This window comes from Microtus pennsylvanicus, chromosome 4 (assembly GCF_037038515.1).
Source record: "Microtus pennsylvanicus isolate mMicPen1 chromosome 4, mMicPen1.hap1, whole genome shotgun sequence".
Lineage (NCBI taxonomy): Eukaryota > Metazoa > Chordata > Mammalia > Rodentia > Cricetidae > Microtus > Microtus pennsylvanicus.
The window spans coordinates 65,914,571-65,928,447 of record NC_134582.1 but is presented as its reverse complement, the minus strand read 5'-3'; the positions used below and the strand labels follow the sequence as shown (position 1 = coordinate 65,928,447).

Genomic DNA, 13,877 nt, shown 5'->3' with positions numbered 1-13,877 from the left:
AGCAGACATAAGCAAACAGAGGACAGGACAAGGGAACACACTGCCCAGTACATAATGCAGCAAATGATAAGCAATGGTGACATTTATAGCCATGGGCAACAGAGACAGAGTCCATCCGAGAGGGCAGTGACAACTGGATAGCCATTTGGAAAACCACCCAGCTGGAGCATTACCTCATTTCTTCCTCTAAAACTAACTTCATTATGTATAAAACATGTAAATATTAAAGGAAAAACAAATCATGAAAGATAATTTCAAACATGAGAACTTTGAAAATAATCTTGGAAGGGGAAGGTCTTAGGTATGCTTGGAATCTCCGAGCCATAATAGATAGATAAATTTAGTTACATAAAAATTTGATTTAAACATATCAAAACAACTAAAATAGAATCTGGAAACATGGCTCAGTGCTTGTCATGCAGGCATGAGAACCTGTGTTGGATACCCAGAACATGTGTGAAACACAGAGCAAGACGGCAGACCTGTAATCCCTGAGGCCTGCTGGACGGCAGACCTGTAATCCCTGAGGCCTGCTGACGGCAGACCTGTAATCCCTGAGGCCTGCTGGACGGCAGACCTGTAATCCCTGAGGCCTGCTGACGGCAGACCTGTAATCCCTGAGGCCTGCTGGACGGCAGACCTGTAATCCCTGAGGCCTGCTGGCCAACTAGCCTAGTCCGGTCAGTCTAGATTCAGCATGACCTGTCTAGAACCCTGATCCAGCATACCACGAAGGAACACTCTCATACACTGCTGAAGGGATGTAAAGCTAAGGTAAGTACTGCTTTATTTTTATATGGAGTAATCTGCAATGACTAGCAAATTTTAAAATGTACTGGTTTATAGCACAGAATATTCTGTCGCACAGACTGGCCTCAAATTCACTGTGCAGCAAGGATCATCTTGAACTCCTGAACCTCCTGTCTCCTACCTCTGAAGTGTTGGGATTACAGGTATTTACCACTACACCCAGGCTGAAATGTACTTTACCCATCATAAAATGTACTTGTAATCCAATAATTTAAGTTCTAGGATTCTATATATGTTCTGAAGTACACGTATGCATGGAAGCAAAAATATGTGCAAATGCACATGCACAGACATACCAAAACACTAGAAACTTCATTTCCGTCACCAGGCAATGGTGTACCATAAAGAAAGGTGAGGACGGAGAGCACCCAGGTTTGATTCCCAGCACCCACCACAGCCCCACAACTTCTTTAAGTATAGTCCCACGGGGTCCTAGACCCTCTACTGGCTTCCTTGGGTACCGGAATACATATGGTACAGACATACAAAGCAGGCAAACATCTATACATTAAAAAAAGGATGTGAATGGGCGCCGAATGAGACAGCTGTCTGTACACTGATGGAAAGTTTATGTAAAGGGTGTTTCTTAGGAAGGGGAGACGGGGGTGGGGATGAGGGGAGGGGAGGGAAGGGAACTAGAAATTACAGGAGCCTCTTTTCCTTTCTCCCCAGACCCAGAACTAAGCATCTGAAGAAGCAAGCATGCAGAAACACCTGTGCCTTTTGATTTTGGTTCCACAGGAGTGTGAACTTACTTTTACTTTCAAGGCTTAACAAAAGCAAATCAAAGAAAATCTTGTCATTAACATGGTCTACAGATGAGTTCCAGGCCAGCCAGGATTACACAAAGGAACCCTGTCTCAACACAAACAAAAAACTACTAGGAAATTCAAAACAGAGAAATATAAGCTATTGGTCTTCCAATTTCTCTTATACCAAACAGTAAATGTTCTTTTAAGATAGTACTGGGTATTTAGAAATTACTGTTTTAGAAGCTCTGCCGTATTCTAGACAATCGCATCATTAGTTGACAATCTTTGTTCATAGAAAGTCATTTATGGATTTGCCTTAGCAGGTGAGAGTATTCACTGCTGTGCAAGCCTGCTGATCTGAGTTCCACATTGGGAATCTACATAGAGTCAGATCCAGTGGCACACACCTGAAATCTCAACACTCCTGCAATGACATGGAGAGAGGCAGAGCCCACAGGTGAGCTAGCCTAATCCCAGAGTGCAGAGAGTCAGTCCACGGGTGAGCTAGCCTAAGCCCAGAGTGCAGAGAGTCAGTCCACGGGTGAGCTAGCCTGAGCCCAGAGTGCAGAGTCAGTCCACGGGTGAGCTAGCCTGAGCCCAGAGTGCAGAGAGTCCACGGGTGAGCTAGCCTGAGCCCAGAGAGCTGAGAGTCCACAGGTGAGCTAGCCTGAGCCCAGAGTGCACAAGATCCTGCCTCAGAAAGGCGGACAGCTAGTTCCTCGATTTTCCTGACTATCCACATGACACATCCATGTACATAATAAGCATTTCAAAATTGTTAATAAAAAAGGACATACTTTTATTTGGCTTTATAAATAAACCAAGATGTTAAATTAACAATAATTGCATGTTTCTCAGCTGTTTACTTGATCTAGGCCTCACTGTCATCTGGAGAGTTCGGTACGAGTTCTAATCAAAGGTTCTACCACAAAGCTCCCAACGGGCTAACCTGGACTAGCATTGTGTCTCAGTTCTAAAGTGGCATGCGTGTCCTAGAGAGCCACACACTGACTTGGCAAGAAGATTTCTCTCAACTACAGTCTAACTGCCTATACTCCTACCTCCATGCTGTGAGGGAGGAGAAGCGGAGAAAGACCATTTGCCTCCTACATTAACAGCAGCACACCGATCTTCTAAACCACGTTACCTTGTCTCTTCTACTCAGCATTATCCTCTTTGGTTCTTTTACTAAATCCGCCATCCTTGGGTACACAACCAGTCAGAGACTGTTTTGAGCACATCAACTATCCAGGTCAATAATAAAAATGGTTCCGCTGTTCCAATTTACTCTATTGCTAATTGAATGGTGCTCTTTTCAACTCTGCTAGTGAAAATATCTTAGTCTTTGGAAAGTAAAAATATTCTCACATTAAAGGTAGAGTACGCTTTATCAAAACTTATGCTATAGACTATTATAAAAACAAAAATAGTTTAAGGATACTTTTTGGCAGAAGGTTCAGTAGATAAATACCAAAGTAGCCTAAAAAGATCACTATTATACTGATTCTAGGGTTAAAATGGATAAATGGAACGGCTCACTATTAAGAGAGCTTATATTACTTTTCAGTTTTTAATACTGTCTCTAAATCAATTTCCATTTTAATGATACTCTATAAACATATGTAATAACAAGAATCTAGATTTGGCTTCAGAACTATCTGCAAGGAAATATTAAATACACCAGCCCCTCGGGGACAGTTCCGCTCCTGTACCCAGGCCTTTTGCAGTGTTCCTATTTCTGAGAGATCAATACGTTTTTAGGTAAATAAATGTCATGGTTCTTTTTCATGAACAGGCCTTAATTCTTAAGCCATGGCAAAATCCCTTTTGCCCCCAAAAGCTCCTAAAGCCAACTGTATTGCAGAGTTTCAGACAGACTAAATTTAGCCAGTTCTGTTCATCCGAGGAATGCTGTGTGTCAGCTACACCGAAGCCCAAGGGCGGCCTGATAAGCACTGAATACAGGTCACGTCGCTCTGCAGCTAACAAACTCGAAGAGAGCCTGGACTCGGGGGCATTCAAAGCAGTTTTGTCATCAACAATCTAGTGTCCCCTGAGCCCCCATGTCGTTTCAGTTGCTAAGCAACTCTGGTGTTAATGTCTTAGAGGAGAGAACTTACCAGGCATCTGGCCGTTCATCTGGTTCTGCATGTGTGGGGCAGGAGGGCCCCCACCCACCATTCCATCTGAAGGCATGTTGTGAGAACGGGGAGGGGGCGGAGGGCCGCTCTGACTCATCCCTCCAGGACCCATAGGCATATTCTGTGTGGGCGGCTGAAAGAAGACAGCTTTAGTAAACCAAGAGAAACAGAAAAAATTCATATGGAATGGCTGCTGTCTATATTAGTAAACTGAATACAAACAAAACAATAAATGCATATCAATGTCTTGTAATGTATCTTAATGATGGACTTATTAAAATCATATTTAATACCCCTCACAACCTCAAGTGCTTGGAAAGCAGACTACAGTTAAAGTGTGCTCTAACGTATACAATCTCACAGTGAAATGGAATTTTCTAATAGGCTATACAGACTTTTCATTTATTGACGATCTCTAATGTGTCTATTATTTAAATTACATTCAAAACCTAAGTGTCTTTTCATTATGAACATAGTTGGAAGTTTATTAATGGTAGACTTCTACCTGCAAATGAGATGACAACAGCACAGTACACAAAAAGAGCGAGACAGAACAATGTCTTCTACTGAGAGGGTGAGCACCGGCAGTGAAGGAACGGTAAACAGCTCGGCTTATTTCTGTGCCCGTCAAGGGCTAGGAAAGGGTACACAGACAGGGGCCCCTAAGGGACGCCTCTGGCAAACTTTTGAAGAAAACTACTCACTAAATATGAGAGCTCACAAAAGGGTTAAAGGAAACACACACACAAAGATCTTCAACACTCTGTCCCACTTCTTATGTGAAGAAGGCAAATGGCTGGTTAGTTTCTTTCCAAGCCCTCATTTTCAGTCTGCAGGTTACAAAGGTGTAGAGATAGACACTACTAAGGTCTACACATCTCTTCTGCTGTCTCTCCTTCCTCCTTCCAGACCTTCTGCTGATGGCCTCTTCAGCAGCCCAACCATATCTGTCACCTCTTATGCAGCTTTCAGATCTGAACACAGCAGCACTTGGCAGACATGAGAAGACTCATTGTTAATGAATCGCTAACAGTTGCAGAAATATTGGTTCTTTCTATTTTTGTAGACCAGCCCGGCCTCAATCCCACACGGTTCACCTGCCTCTGCCTCCTGAGTGCTGGGATTAGCATGCAACACCACCTCCCAGCTTTATCAGTAAATCCAGATCACTAATCTTTAGTAAAAATTTTAAAATCTCATATTCAGGTCTTTGTTTAACTTGTATCATTACACACTTAATAATTTGGTTCTGATTTAAAAAGAAAAAAGAAACAAATCACACTTCTTAGTTTTAATTATTATCCATCACTTACCAATCTGATTAACTCTTTGCCATTCAATCTATAACACATCCTGGATCACTATTATCACTACAAGGCATAACAAAAAACACACTTGATCATAAGTCATAAAGTGCTGGGAAACAAAAGCAAGCTGAAGAGAAACTGAAGGCTAGCCCACCAGAAAGAGTCAAATGTAAGACCACACAATGCCTTTGGCCTTTTCCTCTGCTGTGCTGTGCACAGGAAGAGCCCCAGTAGAAAGAAATAGATGTTTGGAATCTTTGACAAGCAGAAAAAAAAAGAAAATTTAAGTATAAAACATCAAGAGCAGAACCATGTGAAGGGGAAACTGGTAGCCTGGAAGAGACAGAGGAAAGCAGATGCTGGGAGCTAGCTAACTGCTGGAGTGTGGGGCCACCAAGTCAGAGGGGCTTTCATGGAGGGCTGGAGGGGACTCAAGGCTCCTCTTAGACTAAGGTCAAACCCCAAGACTGGTCTTAACAAGTCTAACTTGAGCCTCACTAAATTTAAGATTATCCCGGGTATTTCAACACTGAAGGCAAATGACTCCCTTTGGAAGAAATAACACGGAAGTGTACTGCTGGAATCTTCAGCCACAAGCCTGGCGTTCTGTTTAAAAAGAGAAAAAAAGAAAAGAAAACTCACAGGGCATTATGAAAAGCAGGAGTAAACACCCAACACCAGCAGGACAGCCGTAACAATAGCAAAGTAAAAACTAGACAAAGCAGCAAGTATTAGAGGGACAGAAACATTCACAGAGACTAGGTAGGGGTGTAAAAAAAAGTGCAGGCTCCAGGGCAAATGTCACCTCTCAACAAAGCTTAACACCAACTCAGCACTGAATCTAGCAATTTCAACTCTTGTACATACACTGCAAAACTTGCAGATAAAACACCCACTAAGGCATCCCTCAAAAGAACCCCCAGGTGAAGTGAATGTAATACCTGCCAGCAGCGAACGAATAAACAAACATGGAAAGTCATCACACAGAAACACTACAGTAGTGATGCATGCTTACCAGGGTGAGCCCAAAAGACATCAAGTGAAGGAGGCTACACAAGAGGCTGTCACGTGACTCCATCTTTACAAATGCCAGGTCAGCAAATAGAGACAAACAGCAGATTAGTTGTTGCCAGTGAGTCGTGAAAAGGAGAGCTGATTTAGTGGCATCAGACACAAGTTTTTCTTTTTTAAGAATTCTCCTTTTTTAATGTATAGGTGTTTGGCCTATATGTATAAAATACGTATGTATACCACATGCCTGCCTGGTGTCCAAGGAGACCAGAATAGAGCAAGGGATACATGGGAACTGGAGCTACAGATGCTGTGGCTGTCTCTCGGGTGTGGAAACTAAACCCAGGTCTTTCACAAAACCAGCTCATGGTTTTAGCCACTGAGCCAGCTGTCCAGCGCAGATGGGAACTGTTGTGTTTTGTGTTTGAAATGACACAGTGTAATGGTAAAGGCTGTGTGCTTTACAATGGCCAACAGAGAGACTGTTTTATAGAAATTTTACTTCAATCCAAAAGAATAAACAAATCAGAGGATAATAGTAAAGTTTTACATTTTTATTTATTTTTATTATATGTGCATCGGGGATAGGGGGGAATTGTCAGAATGCAATCAGAGAGAGCTGGTTCTCTCCTTTCATAATGTGGGTCCCAGGAACCAAATTCAGATTGTTAGGCTTGGCACCTTTACAGGTTAAACAACCTCCCTAATTCTATAAATAATAAAGACATGTAAAGCATTCAAATTTTTGAGTTGTCAAAAACTTAAAAGTAACCATGTTTGATATTAGCAAAAACGGGAGAAAAAACCAAAAAATCAGGAAAATGGAGAATTTCTGTAAATTCCTATAAGAAAGTCAGGTGTAAATCCCTGAATTAGAAATAAAATCACAGAAATTAAGACAGCAATAGTTAGAAACAACAGAACAGGTCTGGGATGTGATTTATAGACAGAGACGTACAAGAGGGACAAGACAAACAAGCCAAAGGAGTGCCCATGAGCTGGGGACAGAAATGCTGTAAAGAGCGTGTCGAGCGCACAAAAGGCCCTGGGGATGAGGCCAGCACAAAGTGCAAAAGCCCATACAACATCTACCTGGAGTTGGAGAACAGAGTAGAACAGAGCAGGAGATCCTGGCTGAGCTTCCCAAAGCTAAGCAACGACTCCTGTGAAGCGCAAAGACAACACACAGAGTGATAACAAACCAGCCGCAACTCCACACGAAGACAAAACACTCTTCTCTCCATCCTGAGAATGAAATAAAAATTCTTTAAGGTGAGCAAAAGCTAGAATTTGTTACAAGAAAGAGGTTCACTGAAAAATAACCAGGGTCTAGAGACACAGCTAACCAGTGCAGACGTGAGTTCTGTTCCCAACCTGTAAGCTCCAGCTCCAGGGGACCAGACAACTTTTCTGCCTCTGAGGACAACAGAAACAAAGAAAGTGCAGGCATGTAGGCAAACTCTCATATACAGAAAGAAATTCCATAAACCTTTTAAACAGTAAATAACTATATAGGAGCACATGTTTGAAAGTGTATGGAGGAATGAATGAATTAGTAAATATATCAACTAACAGAAATGACTATTAACATTCACAATAACGAAGACATAAAAGGGGCTGAGCCATGGGTACCAGAAGGAAAAGAGGACGCTCTCCGGGATGAACCCAGACACCCAACAGCAGGACTGACCGTAGAGCTGTGCACTTCTTATCACAACTTTAAGGATCTGAGAAGCAAAAACCAAGAGACTGACAAGAAAGGAAACCATAGAGAGAGCCGGAGATTGTTCAACACACTTCTCTCAGTAATTCACAAAACGCCAAAAACAAAAGACAAATCAAAACGGCTGAAACCAGAAGGCCGGCACAATTCACTAGAAACCACTAACAAAATCACATTATACAAAGAAGCAACCACAGGAAATCAGAAGTAATTTTTAACTGAACGATAATTAAAATGCAACATGGAAATTTGTGGTAGGCCAGCATGGGGTGCACACACAGAATCCTGACCCCGGGCAAAGCTGGAGGAACATCAAGTCTGAGGCACCTGAGCTACACGGTAAGATCCCGGTTCAAGAAGGACCCAGAACCATGAGATACAGCAAGATTATACAGATGGTAGTTTGTGGTTTAAAGAAAATCAAACTCTGATTCTTTAGACTACCAATAACCAACAACCCTTAGCACGAATCATCTACAAATTTTACAGAAACTAAGGGTCAGGCAGCAACCAACACTCAACAGACTAAGAGACAGCTAGAGACCTTCAGAACAACTTTAACAGGTGTCTGATAATCCAGATGAAGTAGACAAAGCATCTGAAATATGTAGCTTAAGGAAACGGACACAAAATACAGCAAGTCTGAGAGTTGTGTGTGGCTCAGCAGTAGGGCACTATTATACACCGTGCGACCCTGGACTCAGCTACCAAAACCAAGAAAGGAAGGAAGTGGGGAGGTAAATTTGAAAAATCTTCTATTAAAAAACTTGATCCATATTTTTAAATCTTTCCTGAAGAAATCTCTTGTGAGCTTTTATTATTGTTTCATACATAAATTACTTAGGAATAAAAAATACCAAATGGAAATCCATATATATGTAACCGTTGAGAAATAAAACTAAGAGAGCAGATGCCAATTCCTTATGAGGCCATCACACTCTGACGGAGGTATTTCAGAAGACAATTTACAGACATTACAAACCTGAACACACCACGAGCAAATCAAGTCTAGAATGGTGGACAATGGGCTTCACTGTAGGAATGCAGGTCAGCACTACTGTGAACGAGGACAAAAAGCTCCAAATTAGCAAAGTGAAGTCTACAGAGAGCTAGGAAGAGAAACCAGGTGGCTCAGAAGGTCAGGGTGCCTGAGCCCCACAGTGAAAGGCTGATGACCACAGTAAGACCCCAAGAATCCATTCAAGGTAGAAGAAAATGTTCAAGTTTGACCCGTTTCCCACAGTACACCATGGTGATCACAACCCCGTCCCACTCACATAGAAAATAACCATTCTTTTTTAAAAGAACAAAAGAGGCATTCACACCCAAATAAAACTAATATACAAAAAGTTTATAACCAACATCATCTTATTAATGAAATATTGCACTCATGTCCCTGTGGTTCAAGAATAAAACAAAAATATTTACTAATACTGATAAACCAAAAAGCAAATCAAAGTCAGAAGTAACTAGAAAAAAGCAACAATGACAGAAGACTGGGAAAGGAAACCACATCATAGTTTCCTCAGATGCAGGACTGAGCACACACATGTGCACACATGTAGAATGAGAAGACACATACATCAACTATGTTACTGTTTATTTCCAACAAATTGAAAATATCAACTGATAGCATTTAACCTAAGAAGAGATGTACAACATCTTTATAGAGAAACATTGTTAAGAGCAACTGAAAACTCCAACAGAAGGACATGCCATCTTCATTCAATGCATAAGATAATAGATTTCCCTAATGTTAACCTACATATGCCATGTAACACATATCAAAACCACAGCTGGCTTTTCTCCTGAATTCACAAACTCATTCCAACATTTACTAGTACATGAAAAAGGTTTAGAATCACCATAGCAATCTTAACAACAATTAGTAGCAAATATAAAGACTTAACTAGAAGGTACAATAATAAGACCATGTGGTTGGTGCAAGGACAGATTAAAAAGACTGAGAAAAGAGAATAGAGAATTGATCATTCAGTGGTCAAGGAAGAGTTTCCAGTAAGTGGTACCGAAGCAACAGTGTGATATGTGATAGATCATGGGTGAACTTCTCTTGTCCTACCAGAAACTGAACCTAGGACCCTCACGCATGCTGGTCAGCTGCTACTAATTCACACCCACCAACTACTGGATAAACTTTTAAGAAAACATAGGCATATCTTCATAACCTTCTTAAAGGAAAATGAGAAGCAAACAATCAATGCCGTTACAAGCAGAGGGCATGTGAGAGAGACAGAGATCACAGACTTGCTACTCTTCCATGGCAGAGCTCTGGCTTTCAGGCTCAGGTTTTATTTTAAAAATTCCTACAATCAATTACAAAAGTTCAAGGAATTCAAAACTAGCCAAGAAAGGGACACTAGAAACTCTGGGGATTATAGTATGGTTCTCACAATTAACAAACACATGGAATTATGGAAACTCATCTGAACCCTTCAAAGGATGGGTTTACTGTGAGTGAATTATATGTCAAAGGTTACTTTATTTTCTACCGTTCCTAGCATGAGAATTACTGAGATCCCACTGCCTACTCCCAACATCCTAAACATTTCTTCATTTCTGAGTCCAATTCTGATTTTCCACGCCTGTCACTGTAACTCTGCTGTGCAGCAGGTTACATAAGGGCAAGGGCCACGATTACATTATTTGCTAATTGTTGACGCCTCCAATGATCGAATCAACTTGATAAATATTTGAGAGATGATATGAAATTGTTTTCCCCAGTGCTGGGAATCTGATTGATCTAAGCCAGGGCCGTGTGCACGCGCACAAGTGCTCTTCTGCTAACCCTCCTCCTATCCCTCACTGCTTCTTCACCTCTTCTGGAAATCTCCCAGATGGGAATCTCCCAAGTCTGGGTGAAGGCAGTTCTATCCTGAAAACAGTGGAGCCATCCCAACAGCTCTTTCTCGTCCCCACTGGCATTTTACTCTCAGCACACCCTCTGGCCTCTACTCTACACCTGGGATGTAACCATATCTACTGCTTCCTGGACCATCGCCCTGGTGCAGCTATTGCCATCTCTGGGGTATAACATTGCCTCCTGATTCCCTTCAACCCACCCCCTTCTGTACCATCCTTTCCAGTCTGCACAGGATCTTATTAAAATGGAACAACTTCTCAAAAGCCTCTAAAAGCTTTAATTTTCAGAGTACACACCCAAGTCCTTAGAATCAAAAAAGCAATCTTCTGTTGACATGCCACTTCAGTTACTGTATATACTGGCCCTTGCCTTCATCCTGTTCCCTCAATAAGACACAGTTTCCTATCAGCCACTTCTCAGTGAGGTGCAGCCTCCTTCCACTTTGCACATCCCATCCTGCAATCGCTGTCACTGTCCCCAATACATGATTCCTGCTCTTTCCTTCCCTCTCCATAGCTTACCATCTTTCAACACCCTACCCGATCTTTTACTAAACCTGCCTTGCCTGATGGAAGACAGAACAAGACAGTGGTAGTTTCTGGCTGTTTTGTTCACTGACACTTCAAAAGTACTAATTAGTACAGCCTGACATATTGTAAACTATATATAGTCAATAAATTAATGAGCTCAAAATTTCAGTTTACCATAAAACTATAAGTCAGTGTATCAAATTACCTTCAATATCGCTTTCGAATATAAATATACAACAAAGCAAAAGCTTTAGCTTCCTTATTCTTAGTATAATTGGCATTAATAAAGCTCCCCACAAGGAGGCACTAAAACGACACAGAAACCTAAGAATCAAAACTAGCAACAAGAAGAGACACATGTACACAAAACGCTGCCTAAAGCTGCTAAGAGCTAGACCCACAAACAAGAGCCTCATCATGCACTGAGACAGGCCGCACAGCCACCGCTGGCACACTTCCTTTACTTTCCGGCCCTCACTCAGTCTTTCAAAAGTGAACACACACACATAGGTATATACCTATATGCATATATATATATTCATCATATTTAATACATACACATACATTCATCTTAAACAGCTTAGGAATGTCTCTCATATTCACTCATTTGCACAAGAAATTTCAGGATGCCATCATAAGCAGTATTGAATTTCTGCAGGTGTTATGTATCATCAATTAATTTCCATAACTAGATTATCCTTACTCCCAAACTAGAAGGCAGAAAGAGAAAGAAAGAAAGAGAGAGAGAGAGAGAGAGAGAGAGAGAGAGAGAGAGAGAAAGAAAGAAAGAAAGAAAGAAAGAAAGAAAGAAAGCAGGTCAATTCTATCCCCAAGAACTGAGTTGACTGGGCACCTTCCATAGTTAACGCTCCCACCTACATCTGCAGGATGACCGTTCTTCAAACTTCCTAGGCGCTAGGCGCTTATTCTATTGGACTCTCCCTGGTTTTAGTACCAGGTTCCCGATCAACTCAATCTTTCTCATTCATGAGAGCAAGTACTTCAAACCAAATATTATACTTCACCTCAGTTCTGACAACCCGAGTTTATCCAACTTCAACATTCTAATTAATGAACAGTCATTAAGATGATGTCTACTTTTGTAGGCCAGGTTGTCCTAGACCCTGTGACTCTAAGTAAGGCTCCCAAGTGCTGGATTATAGACATCATGTGTCCTAATTTTACATAAGGAAAGCAAATGGGGGGGGGGTCCTCTTCCCAGGAGAATTTTCCAGAATATACTTCAAAATAAACAAAACAGGCTGAGGATACACTTATGGGAAACACAAAGCACATTTAAATCTCTGGGACTCATCTCTAAGAACACAGAAAATTAAATGAAGGATTTATTACTGTACCTGGTGTAAGCAATTATAACTTGGATGGAAAGGTATCCTGGCATTCGGGAGCCACACCACACAACAAAATTCACAGAAGAGATTTTTCTGAGGGGAAGAATCAGGAGGGTGGCTGCCTCTGTTCGGGCAAGGAGCAGCAGGGGAGTTAGCAGAAGGCAGGTTATATGGAGTTTCTGGGGGGGTGCGGAGTAGTGGGATTTCAAGCCCAGAGCTGTGGATTTTATTCTGTAGGGTGGGGGCAGAGTCCAGCTTTAGGAGAGTAGTGTTCTATGAGTGGAATCTGGCAGTTTGAGGACTCAGGGGAAAGCCGTGGCCACTGGTGTGCTCCAGGGGCTTACACTTGGAGTTAGGCTAGCATCTCCTTACACTTGGAGTCAGGCTAGCTGCTTCCCATCTGCATCGCCTCCCCTACGGCACTTGGGTTACATGTGGGTGCTGGGATCCAAAATCAAATCTTCATGTGTGGTGGTCTGAATGAAAGTAAGAAAGACACCTAGAAATAGATGGCTTCCAAATGAAGATGTTGTTGCCTGAGTGTGAAACAAGAGTCTATTATGTACTCCACAGACCTTTCAACACAGTTTGAAAAAGAACCAAACAAACAGTTTCGTCTGTGACTGTTATGGGACAGACTTCGTAGGGAGATGCAAGACATTTGCTTGTTCACCCCAGAGAGGGAGCCCATGATAGACCAAAGTACAGATACCACCAAAGTCCAACTTGGTGAACCAGCATGTTTTATTGGGGATACTTATGGAATATGGGTGAGGGGTTACTTACAGGAGCAGAAATGACTCAAGACAGCTGTTTCATTAAAGTTCACCTCAAGTGGGTGGCAACTTACAAAAGCTGGGTTATAGAAGAAATAGGAGCAGACATATAAATGAAGTCTCTTTGAAGGGTGTTTTAGATTCAGTACAAACTAAAGCATCAATATTTGCCTGATCTTCTGGTGAAGGGTTTTTGTTTTATTGGTTTTTAGCATAAGAAAACAATGTAGAAAGATTGATTTGATTCCTTCAAAAAATGTATAACAAAGAATTTTACATACCTTAAATGCTTATAACTGAAGATGGCTTCCATGCATATTTTATAGAGAACATTTTGTATTACTGTAGAAATGCTGTGTATATTTAATGTATTTTACACAGCAGATGAGATTACTAGTTCTGAGAGATTAGGGACCACTCAGCAGGGGAGTCATCCTGTGCTGGAGGAGACAGACCTATGTGCATGGATTTTTGTATCTTTTTGTGAATAGAAGAGTATGTGTGTCTTTTTCAGAAACAGAGAAATTTCTAAAGGATTGTTAGTCTAGAGGGCCAATACGAAGGTGATCCTGACCACCACATATGCACCCTGGC

At 41.6% G+C, this 13,877-nt stretch overlaps 1 protein-coding gene across 4 annotated transcripts in view; it reads right to left on the bottom strand.

The window, feature by feature from the left end:
- Ss18 (SS18 subunit of BAF chromatin remodeling complex) overlaps positions 1–13,877 on the bottom strand; it is a 55,810-nt gene that overhangs the window by 25,126 nt on the left and 16,807 nt on the right. For all 4 annotated transcript variants that reach the window (XM_075969264.1, XM_075969265.1, XM_075969266.1 and 1 more), the window contains exon 4: positions 3,683–3,836. In XM_075969264.1, the coding sequence (XP_075825379.1) occupies positions 3,683–3,836 (154 nt within the window). The remainder of the gene's footprint in view (positions 1–3,682; positions 3,837–13,877) is intronic.